The 25421-nt window shown below is 43.9% G+C and overlaps 1 protein-coding gene across 4 annotated transcripts in view; it reads right to left on the minus strand.

The window, feature by feature from the left end:
- Positions 1 to 25421, minus strand: part of usp54b (ubiquitin specific peptidase 54b) — a 96998-nt gene that overhangs the window by 36151 nt on the left and 35426 nt on the right. For all 4 annotated transcript variants that reach the window (XR_007448199.1, XM_049564016.1, XM_049564017.1 and 1 more), the window contains 5 exons: positions 15410 to 15544; positions 14220 to 14333; positions 14002 to 14084; positions 12146 to 12251; positions 5132 to 5278 (listed from right to left, as the gene is read on the minus strand). Coding sequence is in view for 3 of the 4 variants with exons in the window: in XM_049564016.1 (XP_049419973.1) it covers positions 5132 to 5278; positions 12146 to 12251; positions 14002 to 14084; positions 14220 to 14333; positions 15410 to 15544 (585 nt within the window). In the remaining variant the exon portion in view is untranslated. The remainder of the gene's footprint in view (positions 1 to 5131; positions 5279 to 12145; positions 12252 to 14001; positions 14085 to 14219; positions 14334 to 15409; positions 15545 to 25421) is intronic.

Consider the following 25421-nt stretch of genomic DNA (forward strand, 5'->3'; position numbering starts at 1 on the left):
GGTCGTATCGGTTAATCGTTCCCAACCCTACTACTTTCGTAATACAGAATGCGCCTTTTTCGGGGCAATGGGGGGCGTGAGCAAGTAACAAAACGTGTAGCTCAGCGTGTGACGTAAACAGTGACGTATTCCGAGGGAAGCCACGGCTGGTCAGTCCTTTGGCGATTCTCTCGTAAGTCGGCCCGTCCTACACCGTCCCCATCATCTGACGGTTAATGGCCTCTTCGTTTGCGAGGACAAGGAGGGCGCGCAATTCCTTGTCTCCCCAGTTGCTCATCTTTACAGTGTCTGTCAGGTTTGTGTTTCCCTCTTGCTACTAGCTGCTGATTCCTGCTATCAGCTGTTTCCTGTTTATCCACATGCGGCGTCATCAACAGCTACTTCCACAAGTCATCAACAGCCCCCCCCGTGGTGGAGGGGCGTCTCGTTGTTTTTAAACCAAAAAGGTTCCACCAATATGACTACCCTACAAGGTGGAAAATTGGGCACCTCGGATCAACTCGCCAATCCTGCTCTGTGTGTCTAAACACTTGCAGCTTGCCGGCAAAACGGCCCAACATTCGCCGAAAATCTGGCAGTGTAGAAGGGGCTATAGTTAACCATGCTAAAGGAGGTTTGTGTTGGGTGTCCACTGTGTTTCTACAGCAAAGCTTTTGGGTTGGGACAATGCAGTGCGGTAATGGAAGAATAGCAAAAATTAACTTATAGACCGACAGGCGTAACTGGTGATAAATATTTGCAGGCCGTTTAAAACCATTGACAACCCTTTTTCCCACTAAAGACAAGTGTTTTTTCTCACCAGTGGGACAGAGGCATTACGCTAATCATTTCAGCACTACAATAATCTAATCTAAGAGAGAATTAACATTAAAGAGTAAGAGGAAAGCAAAAGAGATACAGGGCATATGCAGAAGACAGACAAAGTGAGAAAGTGAAAGCAGTGGAGGACGACGAGGGATACAGGAGGCAGATGGATTCACTTTCTCTGATCTGTACAACTAAACAGAAGCAGAGAATGCGATGGATTGCGCCTTCGATTTGTCTCTGACAACTAGCTTCATCTTTTAACGACGGGATGAAAATGAGGGAAACAGCAGCAGGCGGAGACAGAAGACAGAAGACAGAGGGAAGAACTTGACTCACTGTAACACAGTCATATTCACTGATCCATTATTCATAGATATCGCTTCAGAATGCGGCTGGAGATGTTACAGTGGCATTAAAATGCATCAGCATTACTCAGTCATGACACGGAGTATCAGGGGTCGAACACGTGTGTGAGGTGTGAAAGCAGCAGCTATATGAGAATAATGGAAGTCAGGTGGTCGAGGGTGTCGTGTGGTATGATTTGTTGTTTTTCAGAGTGAGATAGAACAGGACTGGTTGGAGCTCTACAGCATGCACATGTCTGTACTCAGTATTTGTGTTTGTCATTAAGTGTGTGTCTATGTGTTGCACATGTGCATTCACACGTGTGTGTCTTTGAGAATGTATGTGTGTCCTTGTCTGACTGCTGGAGCGTCAGCGTGTGTTTGAACATGCCTCTGGGTATTTGTACCTCTGTCGTTGGGAAATTTCTGATATATTTTACTTAATATTTTGGTGGGGTTTTTTTAGAAGCCTTTAATGTCATGGCTCAACGAAAGAGGAGCAAATGCTGTAAATGTTTCAAGACAGCAGAGATTACAACTATAAAAAAGAAAAACAGGACTTTAGAAGAGAGGTTTGATGAGTTATAGGGATCAGGGTACAAAGTTACAGTGATGTAAAGCCCCGTTTCCACCGAGCAGTACAGTACAGATCAGTTCAGTACGCTTTTTTCTGTTTCCACTGTGAAAAGTTGTGGATGGTACCAATCAAACCGTTCTGTGCCGTCCCCATGTTTGGTCCCCCCTCTGTTGGGGTACCTAGCACACAGATCTGGTACTAAAAGGTGGAGCTGTGAACACCGCAGTCTGTTGATTGGTCAGTAGAGGACGGTCACTCTGCTCAGGGTTACTTTTGGTTCCAAAGGTACCATACCGAAAGTGTTTGGTGGAAACGGGACGTATGTCATTTGTCTTAAATCAAACAAACATCAAAGAACTAGTGATGACGAAGCCCAACTGTTGCGCTGCCTCATGCAGCCTGTGTTTTGGCCAAAAAGCTGCACTTCAACACCCCGCAAAGACTACAGCCAACAGCCCACCAGCACCCACGTTCTGCGCCTGTGTGAGGGAGCATAACTCTAAATACCAGCAGGCTGCGGTAGTCTATATTCATTATGAAAAAGGGAAACCAGACGACCAACAGGATTTCAACAGGAAACCTACAGATTCAAGATGTTCATTAGCAAACAATGACGAAATCAGAGCTCCATGGCTTAAAAAATAATCTTACCTAATATAACAAGTTTATTTTCAAATCACGCCCTCTTGACTTTAGCAGTATATTTGCTTTCCTTACTTCCGTTTCTCTTCTGGTGCACTGAGTTAAACTGCCAGTCACTGACGGGCTCCACCATCTCCAGCCCAAATTCAAAATGCTGAATCAGCCGAAAAAAACTGACAAGGGTCGACAATGCGGGACGCACCACAGAAGCTAGGGCGACAGATGCTCACCAACAGCCTGACGTTGACATTAGCCGACTGTTGGCTTCGTGTGTCAGGGTCCTTGGAATATGGCAAGTAAACCTCAGGAACACACTTTGTTTGCATTGTGTTACAGAACCTAGGAGCTAGCCTGGACATGATGTCATGACTTTGGCTCTCTATAGGTGAAAGGTTCCAGGGTTCTTCCTGGTTCAGACCTTTGGGGGAGGTGACTACACATGACGGCATGATCAGTCCATGTACAGTAAAGACAATGAGACTGTGGGATAGGAGCCCACTTTCTGTCTACCCTTTCATGACATACAGAAACCACAAAAACATTAATCACTCTTGAAAAAGAAACAAGGCAGCATCAGTCACCGATCAACAGTGTCATGATGACTTCAAGCACTTAAACGCCAAAATCATCATGTGGCCTACAGTACTTCACTTCCCATGTGGAAAACAAGTAATGAGTAAGAGTAAGCCATAAGCCAGGAAATGAAGGGATTGAAATACGCAAAGCGATCTGGTTCAAGAGGTTAAAGGATTTCTTAACATTTCAAGAAAGGGTCAACTGGTGGACTGGTCGGAGTCAATTGAATGTGACGTCAGTGGGACTCATTTTTCATTAACATGGTGTCAAGCTGGCTGCATGCAATGTAGTGAAAAAAAATGGGAATTCAGTCTGATTATTGGGCTAACGCTTTGCCAATGCTGTCATAAACGTAACTGTTATTAATACAAACATGACTTAAGTTGCATTTCTGCTGCACAGTTCAGCTTGACTTGACTCAACTTTTGGCAGCAGATCCTTCTTCTCCTTTTTCATTTCACACTGTGGAGAGTATCCTTTCAGTCTAAGCCGGATTCTTAGCTGATCGCCATGGTGACGCCTCATGAAACTGTCTTAGTATTATTCTCAACGCGATACTCACTGAATCCTTTCAACGGCAACCAAACCGAGGAACCTCTGCACTTCATCAACTGTACAGCATAGCCTACGCATTTTCTAAAGTCTTGGACAAGTGAACTAGAGCGCAGCTTGGGCCGCATTTAACCTTTTAGGCAATCTCACTCACACGCTACACTCACACGTAATAATAACAATGTCTAGCTTCCTCCATTTTCATTAGGTCAGTCTGAATATTTACCGCCACCTGCCTGAAATGTAACTATCGGCCTGTGTTGCGTTCAGGCTTTGTCACGTAAACAACAAATTCCAGCACTTGAATAGGCTATAGCATAACACAGCAGCATGTCAAGTGGGCTGAACCCGAGCAAAATTTCTGATTTGTTATCCGAACTTGGCCTGACCCGTCAGGTTCCAGTAGGTCCCGTGGGGCTCGGGTCTGGTATCCACACTCTGAAGTGAACAAAATAACGTCGGCCACTATTGTTGGTAGTCTGGCTCTTTCAAAATGGCAGCTTTGTACAGGATGTCTCCAGCTAGCAAGGGACAATTCTCTCCGACTATTAGCAGTCTGCAGTGATTATCCCAGCTGACATTGGGTGAGAGGCAGGGTACACCCTGGACAGGTCACCAGACTATCACAGGGCTGACACACAGAGACAGACAACCATTCACACTCACATTCACACCTACGGACAATTTAGAGTCACCAGTTAACCTGCATGTCTTTGGACTGTGGGAGGAAGCTGGAGTACCTGGAGGAAACCCACACTGACACAGGGAGAACATGCAAACTCCACACAGAAGGGCTCCCCCACCCTAGGTTCGAACTCGTAACCCTCTTGCTGTGAGGCCACAATGCTAACCACCATGACGCCTGTCTGCATTTAGCAAGTGGAAACTAAATTTCCGCCTGTTAAAATGCAAAGTTGAAGAGTTTATTTTGAAAAGACACAATGCATGTAACCACTATAAACTGACACATTGACCTGAGTGTCAAAAACTGACGCTGGAGGGGAACCTTGAGCATCATGGTTTGACATGTAGGGCCACTGGCCAAACACTGCCAAAACAAATGTGTTGTGGAGCGTCAGTGGGGATTGATTTGCTTGTGGAGCCAACCTCAAGTAGCCTCTGGAGGAACTGCAGTGTTTGGCACTTTTGTGTTGTCACCTCAAGTTGCTGCTTGGTATTTGGTCATGAACCGTTTTTAATTGGCCTGACGGTGGAGCTAGATGAAAAGTCAAGGGAACATCAGAGTCAGCACGACTCACTCTCTGGAAAACATGAATGTTTGTACAAAAGTTCCCCGTAGTCCATCCTGGACTGAAGTGGTGAACCACATGACTTCAAAGAACCCTGTCACAAGAGAAACAAAAAAATCTGGCACAACCATGGTATGTCTCATGAGCATCATGAGGCACTGACGGAGCCGCCACCGCCACAAACATCTTCACCAATGAGCACCTCTGGTTCTTTGGCACGCAGTGCACAAGAGGCTCTTTTCATTACTGCATTTGGAATGCCTGTATTGATGTCAGTGTTTGGGCATATGTGCTTGGCTGCTCACACAGGCATACATAACATATGTTAATGCGTTGTAATGACCGTATAATGTGTGTGTGTGTAATGTGTGTGATCCCCTTACATCTCCCAGACGCAAGCACGTCCCCAGGCTGTGTATGACGTCCTCCGCCAGGTCAGAGTGGTCTGAGTCCCACACCAGCCCGATGGACACGATCTCCGGTGAGTTCATCAGCACCCTGCGGATACGCAACACCTCCCCACAGTTACTCTGTGATGGAGGGAGGGAGAGGAGGAAAAGTGTGTGATCAAACAGGTTTATTCATCCTGTGTTATGAGACACAGAGTGTGACAGCGGTGTACATCGCGGAAACCGTCCCTTTATTTGGCAGTGATGAATACACGCACACGCATGCAGATACACACATGGATAAAGTGAACAGTGGGAGAAAGAGGGGCAGAGATAAAAGGCAGGAGGAAAGAGATGATGAAAGGACTGTAAGAGAGAACGACAGAGGAAGACGCGCTGTGCTGAGTTGTATTTGTCCCTTGGGCCTTCTGTTGAGTTCAGAACCGTGTGTTCTGAATCCTTCCTTTGAGTCATGACCCACCGCAGAGCTGGTGCACACACACACACAAAAGACAAACACACATGCGCACACACGAGCATGCACGCAGTGCTGGCAGAGTGGGCTCGGAAACAGCCTGAGAACACCCTGGCAACCAGACACTTTGCCAAACACAACGCTCTCGCACACACGCGCATATGCACAAACACACACAGAGCGCTCCCTTTGTGGGCGGCGTGCTGTCTTGCGCTGGCACCAGAGACGGCAGGAAGGTATTTTGCCAGGGTCTGCTTCTAAATTCTCAGAAAGGGACACAAACACAAGCCAGGGAGCAGCAGCCAAACAGCACAGCACTGAGACACACAGGCTATCTGTTAGCTTAGGACACACTGACAGGACACACAGCCTCAGTTAGCTCTCTGCGCTGCCTCACTGCTGGGAACAGCCGCTGACAACATCATTCATCAAATGATCCCACAAACAGATTCGCTCTGCTTCATAATACAGCATTGATCGCTGCAGCCTCATCTCTGAATGTTATATGCAAAGATTTCTTTCCCTCTTTTTATTTATTTTTTTGCTGTGGCTATGCAGACCTTTCCAGGAGAGAGTGAGTTATATAATAGTGCTGCTGGTCAAAGGATACTGTAGCTTTGCAGAATGCTGATCGTGGCATTCTTCCGAGCAAAATGAAACAACTTTAGGGAAATGTTTGTGCTTATGCTTCCTCACGACTCGATACAGCTCCGAAATAAAGAGACAATCCCACTTTTATCAGTGGGGCGACAGCTGAGGAGGCAGAGGCAGGACTGGTGAAGAGTAAAACCACTATACATCTACACTCAGATGTATGAGTGCATGTCCTGTACTTTAAGTGCAATCCCAGTATATTACATATGCATGTTATTTTTGTGGTTTTGGCCGTTGTTTCCATCAGTCACGACAACATTGTACTAACCCAACTTACTGTTGGGATCTGGGAAAGCGGCTACAACAGAGTCTGATGGAGCGAGAAACACCAACAGTTTGAGACGGGCTGTAAACAAGCCCACAGTTTAGCTAGATTATCCCAACCACTTTATTTGGAGGAAAAAAAATTGAAAGTGACCACCCCTGAACACTGCACACAGTTTGGGAAGTAATTTACCCAACGCCTGACTGCTCGCGGTTCTAACCACGTCCGACTTCTTCTAAGCAATTTCTCTTTGTCCCCTGATCAAAGCAATTATCTTGGCAACTATATAGTTATTACACTGATACGAATGATGGCCCAACATACGAAAAGAGCCTGTTTCACAAGCACCGTCATCATGCACAACAAACACAACTGCACTGTCACATTTTCACAAATAATTGTTGTCTGCAAATGAGCTCAGTCGCCAGAAGGAAATGTTTCTGCACCATGACTACGTCACATTTGCACATTTCTTATGTTTCATAAGTTTTATTAGTAAACTGTAACTATAAAATGAAAGGATGTTTTGCTGCCTCTCACAGCAGCTGGAGTCTGAGAAAAAATAACTTAATTCACTGGGTCGACTGCCGGTGACTTTTAAGGTGGAACGTTAACTTGTAATGTTACTCAATGCATGAGGTGACGACATGAATCCATCAGCACACCTTAAATTTCACTGTGACAACTTTGACCATCACTTTAGTTTTTATATGACATACACTTTTAGTAATGAGTGGATCTTCAAGTGTTTATATATATTAATTTTGGCTGGGTTATGTGAACAGCAGGAAAAGAAAGCATCGCAGAGTGTTGTTCCTGTGGGCTCCAGCAACACTAAACCCCTGAGCTTGCCTGAGAAGGACTAAATGCACAAACCTGCTATTTTAAATATCCCATGGAGAGAGACTCTCACTGCAGCCTGTTTTATTTTGTTCTGAAAATGTCAGCGTGCAGCCTCGTTCTGTGGACGATAAACGAGGTGCAGACTTCCATCTGTGTCACCGGTAATGAGGAAATACAGTGAGTGACAACAACCCCGCCCACATTTAAGAGCACTGTTTGCAGTGGAAACTCTAGGGTCTAGGTACCATGTCTGAAGGGTTACTGTTGGTTCCAAAGGTACCATACTGAAAGTGTTTGGTGGAAACAGGGCTTCAGTGAGACAGCACCCAAGCTGCAGACCACTGTTCGAGACCAACAAAAAACAAAGTGAGTCATCACTGTGTTTCCAGCAGCTTTTTAGGCTCCAAACGTGGGTGATTTGTACCGACCTGAAGCAGTTGTTTTTTACAGAGATATATCTGCTTCAAGCGAGGACTGTGCCCTCAAAACTGTCTGTTTAAAGCCAAAACATGTTTTTTTCGTAACAAAACTGAGTGGTTTTTGTGTCTTGTTGCAACCACAGCATTGTTGAAACTTAAAATTTCAATGCATCTGCAACATACAAAGGTGCAAATGCAATCATCAGTGTTATATCGTAGGTGACTGGACTCACTTGAGTTTCTTGAAGATGTTTCACCTCTCAGCCAAGAGGCTTCCTCAGTTCTGTGTGAATGTATTTTTGAGAAACTTGGACTTGTATTTCCCTACATTTGCATGGGAAATATCCCTTTTCTATCTCCTCTACATTTTATTTGAATGTTATCATTACAAGTTTCTTGGCATATATACAAAACATATTAAACAAACTATCCAGCAGTAAATAAAGTGGTTCATATCAGCTCTGATGTAAATGTGGCTTTCATATTAATACTTTTATACTTGGAACACCTGGAAACGTAGTATTTAAAGACAATCCCGGCTGTCTTCACATTCAGATTCTAATCCTATGAATCCTGATTGGCTCATGTATATATGACATCACTTTTTTCCAACAAAGCCCTGCCCACTGCAAACCAGCAAGACGAACTCAGACCAAGACAGAAATGCAGAAATCTCACATGCAAAATTAATAAAATCAGTTTAGGCAGGATATTGTAAAAAATGTAGAAAATTGTAAATTAGTAAGAAGCTGATTGGGAACTAAAGTTTTCATGGCCTTTGTGGTAGAGAAGCTGAAAACTTCTTTCCCCACAGCATTAGACCTAAATATTAAATTAATTACATTCTTTTGAGCTTGTTTAAAAAATCACGTATTCAGAACTTCACTTCAGTTTCCTCTGTGGACTTTTTGGCACTGAGTGAACATCCTCGCACCATCCTATCTTCAGCCTAGCACCTCCAGTATCCTCCAGCAACCACTCTCCCATCCAAATACCATCACTTTGTTTGAGCAAAGCCCAATGTGGTATTAACAAAAGATCAACGCTGCAAGTGATGGAAGATAAACAGAGGCAGGTTTGTGTGACTCCCGCAGGACTGCGCACACAACGTCAGTGTTTGGGCCGTGAATAAGCTAACAGTGTGTGTTAGTGTAGCTGCAGCGGCCGAGGTGGTGGTGGTGGTGGTGGTGGTGGTGTCGTGCGAAGAGAGGGGCAGCTGAGGAGGCTCTTTGTGCGGACACTTTGGCAGACAGCAGGGCCAAGCTGGATCTGTTCAGCAGCAGCACTTTCCCATGTGGCAGCACAACACACAACCCTGCAGAACAAAGGCATCGTACACGTTCCTCTGTCTCTCTATCTGACTGTAATCTCTCTCCAGTGCAGCACACAATAAAATCCAGGCTCGTCGCATTTTGTTTTAATTTTCATCCAAAAATACCAACATTTTTCCCCGCACAATCATGTTCTTTTGTTTCCTGCTGCAAGACGACGGCGATCATTATGTTTTACTGTAAATGGGGTCGATGAGGAGAACTCAGAAAATGCTTCCGGTAATAGAAAGTGAAGAGAAAAATGGGGAGAAAATGCAAATGAGCTGCTGATTATGTAACATAGGCCAACAGAAGGGGGAAAAAAAACAAACAAGCAATGATGAAAAAGTGGTTACGCTGCCAATTATAGTTTTAAAATCTGATTTTCACCCTGCTTTTTATTACTGTTGGGTTTTTTCCTTCTTTTGAAATTATAAAAATAGAAATTTGCAGATATTTTTTACATACTTGCTTGTCTTTGTTCCTGTACTGACAGTATGGAGTTGCTGAGCATACAGTGTGCACATTGAAATGAGTGTGTGTGTGTGTGTGTGTGTGTGTGTGTTATATATGGACGCATTACCGAACAGGCCTCATGGGCACAGGCCCAGGGCCCCAAAGTGTCAGAGGCCCCCCTGGCCTTCACCTGCACAATATCACTCACATTAACATGCGCTAACCAGGAAGAGACTCAAAATGACCACAAAGAGACACAAAACAACTACAAAGAGATGCAAAACAGCTGCAAGAAGACAAAAAGGACCCACAACAAAAAGGGGTAAAACAACCACAAAGAGACACAAAATGACTACAAAGAGATGCAAAACAGCTGCAAAGAGAAGCAAAGAGACTCATGTCTATATAGAGGGGTAAAACAACCACGAAGAGACACAAAACAACTACAGACAGCTGCAAAACAGCTGCAAATAGACTACAAAAATGGATCAAAACAACCACAAAGAAATGACCACATTGAGACACAAAATGACAACAAACAGACATAAAACGACGACAAAGAGATGCACAACAGCTGCAAGGAGACACACAGACAGTCATGACTACAAAAAGGGGCAAAACAACCACGAAGAGACACAAAATGACCACGAAGACATTTAAAATGACTACAAAGAGACATAAAACTACTACTGAGAGACACAAACTATTACAATGAGATGCAAAACAAGGCAAAACAACCACAAAGAGACGCAAAATTACTACAAAGAGACACAAAACAACTACAAAGAGACACAAGACGACTACAAAGGGGCACAAAACGAAAACAAAGAGACACAAAACGACTACAAAGAGACACAAAACGACTACAAAGGGACACAAAACAACTACAAAGAGACACAAAATGACTACAAAGGAACACAAAACAACAATAAAGAGACACAAAACGACTACAAAGAGACAAAAAATGACTACAAAGAGACACAAAACGACCACAAAGGACACAAAACGACTACAAAGAGACACAAACAACTACAAAGAGACACAAAATGATTACAAACAGACACAAAACAATAACAAAGGGACACAAAACGACTACAAAGAGACACAAAATGACTACAAAGGGACACAAAATGACTACAAAGGAACACAAAACAACAACAAAGGGACACAAAATGACTACAAAGGAACACAAAACAACAACAAAGAGACACAAAACGACCACAAAGGACACAAAACGACTACAAAGAGACACAAAGAACTACAAAGAGACACAAAATGACCACAAAGAGACACAAAACAATAACAAAGGGACACAAAACAACTACAAAGAGACAAAAAATGACTACAAAGAGACACAAAACGACCACAAAGGACACAAAATGACTACAAAGAGACACAAAACAACTACAAAGAGACACAAAATGACTACAAAGGACACAAAATGACTACAAAGAGACACAAAACAACTACAAAGAGACACAAAACAACTACAGAGAGACACAAAGCAACTACAAAGGGACACAAAATGACAACAAAGAGACACAAAACAACTACAAAGAGATGCAAAACTGTAAAGAGACACAAAGGGACTCACTATTACAAAAATGGGCAAAACAACCACAAGGAGACACAAAATGACTACAGAGAGACTTGAAATGACTGCAAAAAGACACAGCTACTACAAAGAGATGCAAAACAGTATCACGACAACATAAATGGACAAAACAACCACAAAAGACACCAAAATGACAAGAAAACACAAACTGACTACATAGAGATGCACTACAGCTGCAAAGAAACACAAAGAGACGCACAACTACAAAAGGGACAAGACAACCACAAGGAGACACAAAATGACCAAAAAGACCTTCAAAATGACCACAATAAGACACAAAGCTACTACAAGGAGATGCAAAACAGTTTCAAAGAGATAAAAAGACACTAGCGACTACAAAAATAGGCAAAACAACCACAAGGAGACAAAAAATGACCACAGTGAGACTCAAAAAACAACAAAAGAGACACAAAACTACTATGATGAGATGAAAAAAAAGTTGCAGAGACTGTAGACTTTGAAAACGGGCAAAACAACCATGAAGACACATAAAATGACGACAACAGGACACAAAACGACTAAAAAACAGATGCAAAGAGACACAAAGACACTAGCTACTACAAAAAAGGCCAAAACAACCACAAGGAGACAGAAATGACCACAAAGAGATTCAAAATGACGACAGAGACACCAAACTACTACAGAGAGACAAAAAAATGACACCAAACGAACACAAAAAGATGCCACAGCCACAGCCACAAAGAGACATACAGAGACTCAAAACGACTATGAGAAGAGGCAAAACAACCACAAAGAGACACAAATGACCACAAAGAGATTTAAAATGACCACAAAACAAATACAAAGAGACACAAAACAACCACAAAAAGAGGCAACACAACCACAGACACAACGATACAAAGAGACACAAAACCACAGGGAGATGAGTAACGACTACAAAGAGACGCCAAATGTGTGTGTGTGTGTGTGTGTGTGTGTGTGTGTGTGTGGGGAGGGGGGGGGGCTCTCACAGGGCAGTTGCGCAGGTCTCCCATGTTGCTGGCATTGCGGAGCAGCTCTCCGAACATGTCTGGTGTGGGTTTCTCTCTGCACTCCAGCATCCTCACCGCCTGGTTACTGCAGCATCGGACACACACAACAACACAATGAAGCACGCAGTGAGACCAAAGCTTCTGGGAATTAGAAGAAAACATCCTTTGTGAAGCCCAAATGTGACTTGTGACGAGCGGAAACATGGTTTCCATTATTGAAACTTGTTACGTTTGTCTGTTTTGAGGTGCTGTACAATAGTTTGCAGGCAATTGTTTGATTTCCTCTGGTATGTCTGGCTAAAAAATCTGCCCAAACTCTGTTAATTCTACAGTGTGTTGCTCATCTGGCCTTGTGCGCTGCTTCAGCAACCAGTCCTGCAGGCTTTTTCTCCTCTGCCTCAATAAAGAAAACAAAACAAAGGAAAGGGAAAAGAGGGAAATCTAGATTATGCGGCCGTTACGCCTGTGAAAAAGACTCACTCTGAGCAAGTTTCTAAATCCTGTGTGACAGATTATGATCTTTGACCTTCCTAAAGTGGTCGTGCTAAAAGACAATTTCCCCACAGGGAGCAATAACAGTGCAGAAACATTATGATTGTTATTAAAGGAGGAGATCATCTCCAACCAAAAGACGAAAGCTTTGCTCGTGGAGGGAAACTATTTTTTGAGACAATCACCTTCAGTAAAGCTTAAAACAATGATTCTTTAATACTTAGCTGCATTCATCCCCTCTAAGTACAATCGTCCTCTAAAGGACAAACTCAAATATACGTTATTATCATCTGTGAATACCAAGTGGACTCGTGTGAGCCTGTCTGCAGCTCAGGACCATGCATGGGATTACGTGTGCAATGAATCAGCATTGTTTTTTTCCCGGTGAAGTATTCCTTTAAGAATAACGATTTTTAAAAACCATCCAAATCTCTCCCTCCTCTCCTCCCTCCTCTCACCCCTTCCATTAGCCTGAAATGAACTCAACCTCTTCTCGACTCTCTGCCTCGCTCCATTTCAACCCCCTCGCCCGGCCTCTCCTCTTCAGATGCGCGGGCAGATGAGCGCAGGGGAAACAACAACAAGCGAGGAGCACGCTTGCACTTGTGTTTGCTTACGTCTGAATCATGCTCCAACCAGACGTTTGTTTGTCTTTTTGTTGCCCTCTGATTATCTTACTCATGTTGACTTTTGCATATTTGGCTATCTCGACTGTAAACAACAGGCTCCGCTAAGGGTAAAAATAGCTTGGCAGTGCTAACAGGCACAAACACAGAGCGGCGGCACCGCTGTGCCCCACAGCTACCTTGACACAGTGTGTTTATTTGTACTTTTGCCCCCCCATTCATCCCTCTATTTCCTCTGCCGTGTTCCATTTCCAAAAGGGATATGGAGTGATATATCCTCTTATTTCCCTCTCGTTCGCAGCCTTTCCGACCCACTGTTCCACTTATAGATTTATGTCGCCCCCTGGGTCCACTGAATCAAACAGCTGATTGATTACTTCCCCTGTTCCTTATTTCATTGACTCGGAGCGTGTGTGAGTTTTATGTAACAGCTCCGAGGACGCTTCTCCTGCGCGTGGATTTACCTGTGCGATAACGTGGCGGAGGCGTTATGCACAAGCTCACCTGCTCTTGCATATGCATGAACGTACACGTGCGTGTGTGCATAATGTGTGTGTGCGTGTGCATGTGTGTGCTCACAGTTCAGTGTTCAGCAGGGACCCGTGCAGGGAGGAAGAGAACACGCTGTACCTTCCTTTACTGCCACCCAGCCTCAGCTTGCTGCCAGATTTACTGCAGTGTGTGTGTGTGTGTGTGTAGGTGTGTGTCTGGTCTTACCAGAGGGACGTAGTGGAGATGTAATGAACCATCTGAATGAAGGGCAAGGGGTCCGATGTGGCTCCACAGCTGTTACAGACACACTGCAAACACAAATGCATCCTCAGCTTCATCGCGGGACATCGTGTTCCTCAAAATGTTTGTGTGGACATTAAGGCGACATGAATTAAATATGTAGCAGCTCTTTAAAGTGACAGACACACTGAATGACGTCCTACCTGTTCAAACAGAGTCATGGCAAACTTCTGGTGTGGTATACAGTGCTTGGCGGTGCAGATGTCCTCTCGGCTCTCCGCGCTGATGTGGAAGTGGATACGCATCAGGAGATTCTCCTGAGACACACATGAAGCAAAATCAGTTAATGTGTGTGTGTGTGTGTATGTGTGTTGGGTTTTGGGTTGGCATATGTGCTTGTTTATATTGTATACATATGTACAGTGTGTGTGTGTGTGTGTGTGTTTGATCGTTCCTCTCTGTTGGCGCTCCTGTTAATCTGACCGTGGGAGCAGCATCTATATTTCATAAGAAGCCGACGGATTCCCTGACTGAACACATTTACTACCAATCGATCAGACAGCGCCAACCAGGCACACACATTAAGCGCACACACACACACACACACACACACACACACACACACACACACACACACACACACACACAGAGTGGAGGTCTTTAAGGCAGTAAGAAAGTGGCAGAGAAAGTAGCGGAGAGAAATCAACAGGAAGGGGCGAAAAGAGGACGATATTACAATAATAAAACCGTGACTAATGACACGCTTTCCTTTATTTTCTCTTTTAATAAATGATAACGTTTATTCCACAATGAGACAAAAACCTTTTAAACAATCCAACACTCTCATTGTTGAATAAACTAATGTATAGATCTATGTATTTGAGGAGGTAAACTCCAAATATCACATGAGTAGAGTAACAAGGAGCAGCAACTGTAAAATATTATATTGTAAATTTAAATTTGGACAATCAGCTTTTTCCATAAAGGGCTGTCAACCCTGGAGCACATTAACTACTGATATCAAACTGATTACAGATTAAAAGTCTGTATGTCAACTGTATTGTGGGATATGTTGTGATGCTTGTATTGTGATAAATGCACCGTGGTATGTGTTAGGGGTGTAACGATCCATCGATCTGGATCCATATAACCATTCTATGATCAATGATCCAGTGTCATCCATCAATCCATATAAAATTTAAAAAAAAAAAAAAAAAAGTTGAACATTAAACACTTGACAAAAAAACATGTTTCTTTATGGCCGCTGTATTGGACTCGGAAGATTTCTGACTGCAGTGAAGACAGGACACTCAGATAAGCTTTTAGGCAAACCCTCACCTCTCCCACGTGTGTGTGTGTGTGTGTGTGTGGCTATGTTGTGTCTCCGACTCACGAAGCACTCGGCAGCGTCATCCATGATACCCAGCTGAAAGCGTTGTTCGTCTTGGAAAGTCTTGGCCAGCGCGCTCCGCAGTGCATCTGATGGCAGCACGCGCTCACTGCTGAACTGGAACTGAGCAAAGATACTCTGCAAACACACACACACACACACACACACACACACATATAGAAACGCATTAATTCTTTATTACACTGCCACAAATGTACACTGTGCCATAAATGTGTTTCCTGAAAGACACTGTTAGAGTGGACACTGACAGTACACGAGTCCATGCACACGTGTACATTTGAGCTTGTGTATTTTTCTAAAATCTCTCCAAAGACATTTCTCCTGTAAATCGGCGCCGTGTTCTGTCAACTGACCCATAAAACAGAACCAGTGGAACTAGTTGTCAACTTGTCAGGAACCAAAGTGCCGTACAACAAACTCAGACCGGACTGAAACAAACGTGGCGGCCGACCCTCACAGCACAGCTGGCCTCAATATCAGACCATATCAATAATAAATGGCGTTTGTAGTGCACTTTTCTCCGACAAAAACAGCTCTCAGAGTGCTTTGTAGCAGTAAAATAGAAACCAAATCAAACTGTTGCAGGGGGCTCGGAGAGAAAGCTAGGCCACTGAAGTGTGTTTTGAGGGCAGCGTTCAGAGCTTGAAGACGAGGATCAGTCAGTTTGGAGAAGACAGAGCTGTATCAGTGATACTCAGCTTAAGGCCCACAGGCAAAATTTGGCCTGTGATTGGGTGTTACAGCCATTGCCAACGCCCACCCCAGGTGTTAACCTTTCTTCTAGTTTTATATATGTTGATTAGGATGTGTAGTCCCCTGCAACTGATTGCTGAGGCATGGCCTGTCCCCACTCCTGCTTCCCATTTTGACGAGTCGGGGATTCTGACACTACAAAAGGCTGGGCAGCTTAACAGTCGGAGCGGCTGGAACTCTTCCGCCTGCCAGCATACCTCTCGTTACTGTAAATGTTTCAAACTATAATGTTAACTGTTGAATATGGTTTTGGTTAAACTAGTACTGGGGTACTTTTAAAGCACCTGGAGGACTGGGTGAGGGGTAGCTTTCAAAATTGACAAGGCACACACACAGCAACATTACCCTTGTTGAAAACACTAGGTGCAGGAGTGCTGCTTCATCCGTTCTTTTGTTTTCCATCGAGTAATTTAATATCCATCTATCCATCCACCCATAGGGTTGGAGCCCAGCTGACACTGGGCGAGAGGCAGGGTACACCCTGGACAGGTCACCAGTCTATCACAGGGCTGACACATAGAGACAGACAGACTTGCATGTCTTTGGACTGCGGGAGGAAGCCGGAGTACCCGGAGAAAACCCACGCTGACATGGGAAGATCATGCAAAATCCGCACAGAAGGGTTCCCTCCTGGGATCGAACCAGGAACCCACTTGCTGTGAGGCTACAGTGCTAACCACCACACCACCGCACCGCCCTACATGGAGCATACAAAACATAAAAAAATGCGAGAAGAAGTTCCACCAGACACCCTGAAAGAGGACCGGGCAATGCCCCAAATGTCCTTCAATCTTAGCACGCCCTTACAAACACCTGATCTGTACAGGACTGCTGTGACGGGTCCCTGACCTCCTGTCATTTTGCAAAAGAGGCCCCTGGGCAAAGCAATTTGAGTGTCCCTGGTTTAAATCCATGCAGGTCCAAGCAGCCGCCAGAGCAACACAATTCAGCTTTATCTGTTTCAATGTTTCATTTGTATGTGTAGAAGCAAGTGTTATTATAATCATCCCTGCCAAGGAGGTTATGATTTTCGTCGTATTTGTTTCTCCTATTAGTGAACAGGATATCTGAAAAACTACATGACACACGCATATGAAATCTGGTGAAGAAAAACATTTCCCCACACTAATTGGTTGTTGGAGTGGAAATTCCACCATGTGCTCATTTATAAAGCACATTTCAGCTTCTATCTCCAAAACCACTGGTTCCAAATTATTTTGGATTCTTGACCCATTAAAATAAAACAATGTCTACTGGCAACAGGTATGAGAAGTCTATGAGTTTTTAGTTTTCACCTCGAAACTTCTCAAATTCTGTCATTTAAATAAATCTCAAAGAAGTTAAACTCAATCCTAAAACCCCTGGACAGCAACATCCCCTCCCCTCCTGTCATCTCCAATAAAGGCAGAACATATTGCCCTTAAATATTCCAAAAAGGTTGTACTATTATACTTTATTTTTTTCCTCTAATGATGCTCAACATAAGTTCAGTCAGGAAGACTTTCTCAATGATATCCATTCACAATTGACCTATGGCTAAGCCACGCCCCCTCCACTCACTGGACAAACTATCAACATTCAGTGACCGGCGCTATGGCAGGTGTCACAGCACACGGCATTTCGCAGGAGGCAATTGATGATTTTTGAGACATAACGATCAGATGTCATTGAGACGTAACCAAAAGGGCCTAAACTACGCATTGGAGGGATATATTCATCATTTTATTATTGAGAAGGTCGATGAAAAGCTTAAATTACAAGCCAAAACTTACAGGTCACAGTGTAAACCTGATAAACCGCATCTCGTTGCCGTCGCCATCAAAGACAACAAGTTAAAGTGCCACTGAAGTTAAGGTTTTTGGCTCAGAATATGAAAAAAGGATAACGGCCTTTTTACCATCTTTACCAAGAGTGTCTCTCCGTTAGTTTGGTGCTACAGTATTTACACTGAGTCATTCAGCATAACGTTTGCCAACCTTTGTTATCTCTGCCATTACAGATAAGTTAATGAAGCTAAGCTCCAGAAGTTAACGTTAGCTTAACTAGAGCCCTTTGGACAACAGCTAACAATGATGTACGATCACCAAAGTACAAAACTAGAACAAAATAGGCTAATGAACTCCCAGCAAACAAGGTGACATGATGGACAACGCAGCTAGGCGCTAACGTTAGGCTAACTTTAGCTAACGTTAGCTAGAGATGTTAAAGATAACTTTATATTTCTTTCCAGCAAAGTGACAATATGTTGCCTCAAACACAATGTTGACTTACCTTAGAACAGATGTAGACATCATTGTTAATCTTATTCACCTTGAGTTGATGTTGTGGTCTAACATTACCGCACAACTTTATCCAAAGGAGACACTTTTCTCAGTTGAGATGTGGTTTAAAGGGTAAAAAATACACCTCGTCGCCCAGCCTCTCAGGATACCTTAGCTGTGTTCGAAACAGTCCACTCACTCACTCACTATTCCCTATTTCGTGTTTACTATATGGTGTACTACATGGGGAACGACTGAACGAGATTTCGGACACTAACTGAAACTTTCTGAACATCGTTGCGTCAGTAGCTGCGCCGTATATTCCTGTGACGCTAGTGGACGCGCTGAGCATCATGTAAACAAACCGGGCGCTTTGAGGATGATCGAACTGTATGGTGGTTGTACATTTTGTCAATAAATTGTTGAAATGTCAATGGTGTGGACGTTTGGTTTTGTCAGCTACGGTTGTGTGTCTGCATTGTGAGCTGTAATAGCCCACGATAGCGCACGAGCTACAATCTACCTGGCTCGTGCGAGCTAAGTGGCTATTGTTAGCTCGTGAGCTAACGTTACCGGCTACGGTTGTTCTTCTTCTCCTCTGGCAAAAGACGATCACATTGCATTGTGGTATACGGGAGTAAAATGTAGGGTACATCGTTTGTTCACTCACATTTGCTGTGCATTGTGAGTATTTTTTAGTCCACTACATAGTGAATGAAATTAACCGCGGAGAATTCGAACAACACTACAAAATGGCGAACACACTATATAGTGCACTATATCTGTGATAGGGAGCAATTTCGAACACAGCTCTTGTGTCAGAGTTGCATGTACCCCGTGTACACCATTGACCATTTTTAAACTTCAAATCTCCGAAAAAGCTCATAAAACCAAACAAAACTGACTTCCTGTATTGCATTTCAATGAACGTCCAGACAGAGAATCTCTGAGTGTATGGGAATGGCTATACGCACTGTGATTGGCTCATCGCGTTTGAGGGCGGGACTTAGCCATAGTTCAATTCTCTCTCTATCCCACTCCAACCGTCCCCAGTTAGCCAATCACACTTTTCCACAATCTTCAGCCATTCGTGTCGCTGCTGCCAAACTCTAAATCTCTTCTCCTCTCTTCTCCTGTCAGCTGTCATTTTAGGCAGAATCGTCGCACCCTCCTCCACCCCATTCACCTCCAGATCCTCAACTCCCTCCTCATCTCATCACTGCCCACATTTAAGTGTACTGTTTGCAGTTGAAACGTTAGGGTCTAGGTACTATGTCTGAAGGGTTACTGTTGGTTCCACCAAGTGTTTGGTGGAAACAGCGCTTAAGTCTTACGTCTTTTTTGGGCCATGGCATCACATGATGGCATAATGACAATGTTTGGCCGCTAGGACAATTGGCTTGAAAGCCCAGCGCACTTCCTGGGGACCTGGTATAGAAGCATTTTAGCTTCCTTAAAGTTGAATGGAAAAGGGACAAGAGCTGCGCTATCTGTTTTTAATTATGGATCATTACAAATACAATAAAAGTTAGAGGTACCATGTAGTCCTGCAGGGAGGCAAAAAATAAATCATGTGTGGAAATCAAAAATGTTGTTGTATTAAAATATGCATTGATTATCGTCTTGTAATCGCAACATAGCCCTCTGATTCAGAATTGTATCGTGAGCTAAATTTGTTTGAGAGGTGCAATTCATCCTCCTACAAAGCTCTAGTATCCCCACTTAGGATTTAGATTTTCTCCAAAACACTTTCTGATATGGATTTGTTGAAATGACACATTCAGTTATTGTGTGGTGGAGGAATGTGCTCTCTGAGTACTTCCTAGGTATTGTTGTCATACATAGTGGCAGTAGGTGCAGTAATAGCAGTAGTAACAGCAGTTTTAGTAGCAGTACCAGACACAACCGTCTTGGAAATTACTCTGTGGCTCATGTGGGTTGATCCACATTAATCTGAACATGAGTACAAAAAGTAGCGTTAAGTTCAAGCAGAGGCAGTGAGACTACTTTTGACTAGACCGAAGAGAGCTGCAGACGTCTAAGGAGGGAGAGATAAAAGCATGGATAACTTTCTCCAGATTGCCACAGGATAAAAATGACCTATTTTTTTTTTTTTTTTTGTAAGAATTCTCCGCTGGAAAAAGCAAAACCGAGCGACTATTTTTGACCCTCACTATAACAGCCCAAAACAGAAATAAACACAAGTCAGCGTGATGTGTTGGAGCGGTGGTTGGTGCTCTGCTGGTTTTCTGTCCCAGCGGTAATTCAATCACTGATTAGATGGCTGGACTGAAAGCCAGCAGGTGCTCTGTGTGCTGAAGACTGAGTAACACTCTATTAAGAGACAGAAAAATACTCTCATCATCATCATCATCATCATCGTCTGTTTGTTTCCCCACTGGTTCCATTTTAGTTGAGCACACTCATGTAAAAATCAAGCATGAAGCTCCAGCAGCAATAAAAGCTACAGCTACTACTCTGTAGATTTCTTTAAATCAAATATTGATTTATGAATCTATTACTTGAGGTTACTGAATTAATGTGCGATCAACCTACTTTTTTTTCTTTTACTAAGCGACTGATGGAAACAACATTTTTCTTTAATTGATCCAGTATTGAGCGAGCGCGCTGCAATAATATCCCTACAGAAAAAGACATTTTTGTAAAGAGTAAGATCCTGTGTGTTTAATCAGAAACAGCCCAGAGATTGCTTTCCCCAAAACCACCAAACTCCATTAAAAAAAACAGTAATTTTAGCATGTATAGAGCCACAATGTTTACATATCTACAGTAACTAGGTGAATTAAGGGTTAATTTCAACTAAACTGGCGATTGTTGGGACAGTGGGAAGATGAGCCACGATGCCTTTTGTAATTTTTCTTTTGTTTCTGTCGACTTTGAATGAAGTGTGTTTGACGACTGATAAAATGAAAGTTTATTCAAATGGAGTCTGGAGGGATTGGCGATAGTGGTTTTGGGGCTGTTTCCGGTTGAACGAAATAAATGTAACTCTTCGACAAAAAGGTCTGTCGCTGTAGGGATCCTTTCAATAATTGAGTAGGACACTTGTAATAAAAATCGGAGCCCATCAATGGCAAAACAAGCACTTTTAGTAAACATACATGATGGTTTGCTATAGCCCAGAGTGGTTATATTGTGGCCTGTTTCATCTTTGCCAACTGTGGCCCTCTTGCTCAATAAGATAGGATAGGACGGGACGAGACGGGACGAGACGAGACAAGACGAGATGAGACAAGACGAGACAAGAGAAGATGGAACTCTATTTATCCCAAGGGAAATTGCTGTGCAGCAGTTGCAATACAAAGTTGGAGGAGTGTAGGTACAAAGCGTGCAAGGACTAAAATAACATAGCAGGAAAGCAGATGAATAGTAAACATTAAATACAAAATATTGTTCACATAAACTTAATGACACTAGATAAGGTCCAAAATATAAGAACTAGCTGACAGTGAGGTTCAAATATAAACACGAACTAATAGTTTGGTACAAAATGTAACAAAACTAGATGACAGTGAGATGCAAACATCAATCCATCCATCCATTTTCAACAGCTTATCTGAGGCCAGGTAGGGGGGCAGCAGACTAAGCAAAGCACCCCAGATGTCCCTCACCCTAGCAACGCTTTCCAGCTCCTCCTGGAAGACCCCAAGGCGTTCCCAGGCCAGATGAGATATGTCATCCCTCCACGTGTTCTGGGTCTGCCCCGGGGCCTCCTACCGGTTGGATATGCCCAGAACACCTCTAACAGGAGAGACCCAGGAGTAAGGTGCAAACATCCGTCCATCCATTTTCATCCGCTTATCCGGGGCCGGGTTGCGGGGGCAGCAGGCTGAGCAAAGTAGTCCAGACTCCCATCTACTCAGCAATGCTTTCCAGCTCCTCCTGGGGGACCCCAAGGTATTCCCAGGCCAGACAAGACATATGATCCCTCTAGCATGTTCTGGGTCTGCCCTGGGGCCTCCTACCAGTTGGATGTGCCGGGAACACCTCTAACAGGAGATGCCCAGGAGTAAGGTGTGAATATCCATCCATCCATCCATCATCCATCCATCCATCCATTTTCAACTGACTATCTGGGGTGTGTGGGCAGCAGGCTGAGCAAAGTACTTCAGACGCCCCTCTCCCCAGCAACACATTCCAGCTCCTCCTGGGGGATCCGAGGTGTTCCCAGGCCAGACAAGATGGATAATCCCTCCAGTGTGTTCTGGGTCTGCCCCGGGGCCTCCTACCAGTGGAACATGCCTGAAACACCTCTAACAGGAGGCGCCCAGGAGGCATCCTGATCAGATGCCCGAACCACCTCAACTGATCCCTTTTGATGTGAAGGAGCAGCAGCTCTACTCCAAGCTCCTTACCCTATCTCTAAGGCTGAACCCAGACACCCCGCAGAGGAAACTCATTTCGGCTGCTTTAACAAAACCACCATCAAGCTTTAAGTGTTTTAGTAGCCTAAACCCAACCACACATGATACAAACTAGTCTCCAGTGCCACAGTCTTGCTTTGCAGAACCAACTATCCACCTTGACCTCTTCACTATGAATCCCTCTTGGAGACAGGGTTTAAGCACCTGTTGTGGCTGCTTGGACTCAGCCTCCTCTAAGAATACTTTACCTATTGTCCAACCCTTTTCTTTCCTCCATCAAAACTCCACCTGAGCACCAAGTTTTCACAATCTGAGAATAACATGACATCTCTCAGCCACGTATACATCACAGAATTCACCGTGAGCCTAGCTTTAATCCGTGTGAAATTCAGACAATTCCTGGAGTGGTCTCCTAGCTTTATTTGCCCTCTTTACATCTTTGTTTATATTTAAGATTTCAGAGCCAATATTTGGCATTTTGGAAGCGAGATGGCTGTGATGATCGCAGTGGGGTGAAAATGTTATAAAACAATAGGCTTCAGTCTGTGAGTGTGGCTGAGTGTGTGCAGGCTGAGGGTTGGCAATGGGAAAGGTAATGCAGTCGTACTGATGGGGAGAGTGTGTGTGTGTGTGTGGGGGGGGGGGGGGGTGAGAGGGAGGGAGAAGGAGAGAAAAGGGAAACAGAAAGAGAGAAGAGGAAAAAGGGACTGTGTGAGCAATAGGGTGTGTGTGTGTGTGTGTGTGTGTGTGTGTGTGTGTTATGGTGGCTGTGCTGACTGCAGCAATGCGCCAAGGAGAATGGAGGGGGAATATACCCTACAGAGAGAGGGAGGGAGGAGAGGAGGAGAGGAGGAAGGAGGAAGGAGAACAGGGAGGGATGAGGCAGAGTGAGTAAGAGAGGGAGGCATGTGTGTGTGTTTTTGTGTGTGTGTGTGTGTGTGTGTGTGTGTGTGTGTGTTTCCAAGTGTGAAGACAGGAGCAATCTACACCAACTCCCACATTCATTCATCTTTCCCCTTCCTTCGCTCCCACATTCCCCTCTCTCCTTTTTCTTTTTCTCTCTTCCTGTTCCTTGCATGTGTGTGTGTATGTGTGTGTTCAGGTAGCTGCGTCTGTGCATGTGTGTGTGAGTGCTTTGCTGTTGAGAGAGATAAAGTGTTGCAGTGATTTCTAGAGGGATAGCCACAGGCAGCCTCTGAACTTATGTTTACTACAAGGGCGGGCGTCTTTATCTGCTGCAGATAAACCCAGAAATACACACACACACACACACACACACACACACACACACAATTCCTCCAAAATAAAAGAACCCATAATCATCATTTATCTCTTTAGGTTCCCTAAAATGGATGTTTGAAAATTTAACACGCCATTAAAGTTCATTTGGCACGTGTCTCGCCCAGTTATCCAGAGACTTTTATCTCCTTCGCCTGTGGGGACCGCAGCTACAAACAGACTGCGAGAACAACGTTACATCTGTTTCTGACAAAAGAGAGACGGTGACAGGACGGTTAATGAAAACTGACAGGAAACTGTGAACACTTAACACGGTGACAATACCTTTGATTTGTACGCCCACAGCTGACTCACACACGCAACACACCCACAACTCTGTGTCTGTGTGTGTGTGTGTGTGTGTGTGGAGTATCACAGCGTGGCAAGAAAGATTTGTGAGCATCTCAAGGTGCATGTGTGTAGCAGCCCTAACGTGTGCAGCATGCAAGTAAGATTTGTGTGCATGCGTAGGTGTGTGTGTGTGTGTGTGTGTGTGTGCAGCATCACAGCGTGGGCTCTGCTAGCTCAGCGCTTTCAGTCAGCCAATTAATTACAGAGAAGCGCTGGAGACAGAACAGCGTGTAGAACACACACATCGACACTGCTACACACACACACACACACACACTACACACACAGCACACTACACACACACTTCCCTTCACTCAGACACATATTTGTCATCATCGATGCAACAAATGGCTGGAACAGAGCTGCATAAGGCTCGTTCATTATGAGGGTTTCATGATGTTACAGATCTTCATCTACTGTTTGGTTGCTTTCTATCAGCAGCTGCAGTGACTCAACGTGAAGCTACGGTATAAAAGCATTATTCTAAACACTTATTGTACGGTAGCTCCGGGTCGGGTACAAAGTACGTGATGTGTTTTACACAATGGAGGACGAAAAAGAAAGAACACCACAGAGGAAAAACTACAGTATTGTAAGTAAAAGTCTGGTGTTCAAGTGTGTTAAGTAAAATATCAAGTAGCTTACCGTAAAACGTAAATCACTGCAATCAGCAGGCCTGGGACAGACCTTTAATTCCTTTCACACAAAAGCTCAGCAAAGATCGGACAACACAATCAAATTGTTTAAACCAGTATGAATATTCCCTGTATAAAAATTAGGCTTCAGATTATATATCAGTTATATATCATTCATTTGATCTACCACCGACAACACTCACAACCTGAAATCATCTTATATGAAAACCCCTTCTGATTCTTCTGATCTGAGGATGCTCATGGACCAAAGGACGGGAAATCGAGGAATGGACACATAATTTGAGGTAGCCAACAACCTGGGTTTTTACAT

Source organism: Epinephelus fuscoguttatus, linkage group LG20, assembly GCF_011397635.1.
Source record: "Epinephelus fuscoguttatus linkage group LG20, E.fuscoguttatus.final_Chr_v1".
NCBI classification, from domain to species: Eukaryota; Metazoa; Chordata; class Actinopteri; order Perciformes; family Serranidae; genus Epinephelus; species Epinephelus fuscoguttatus.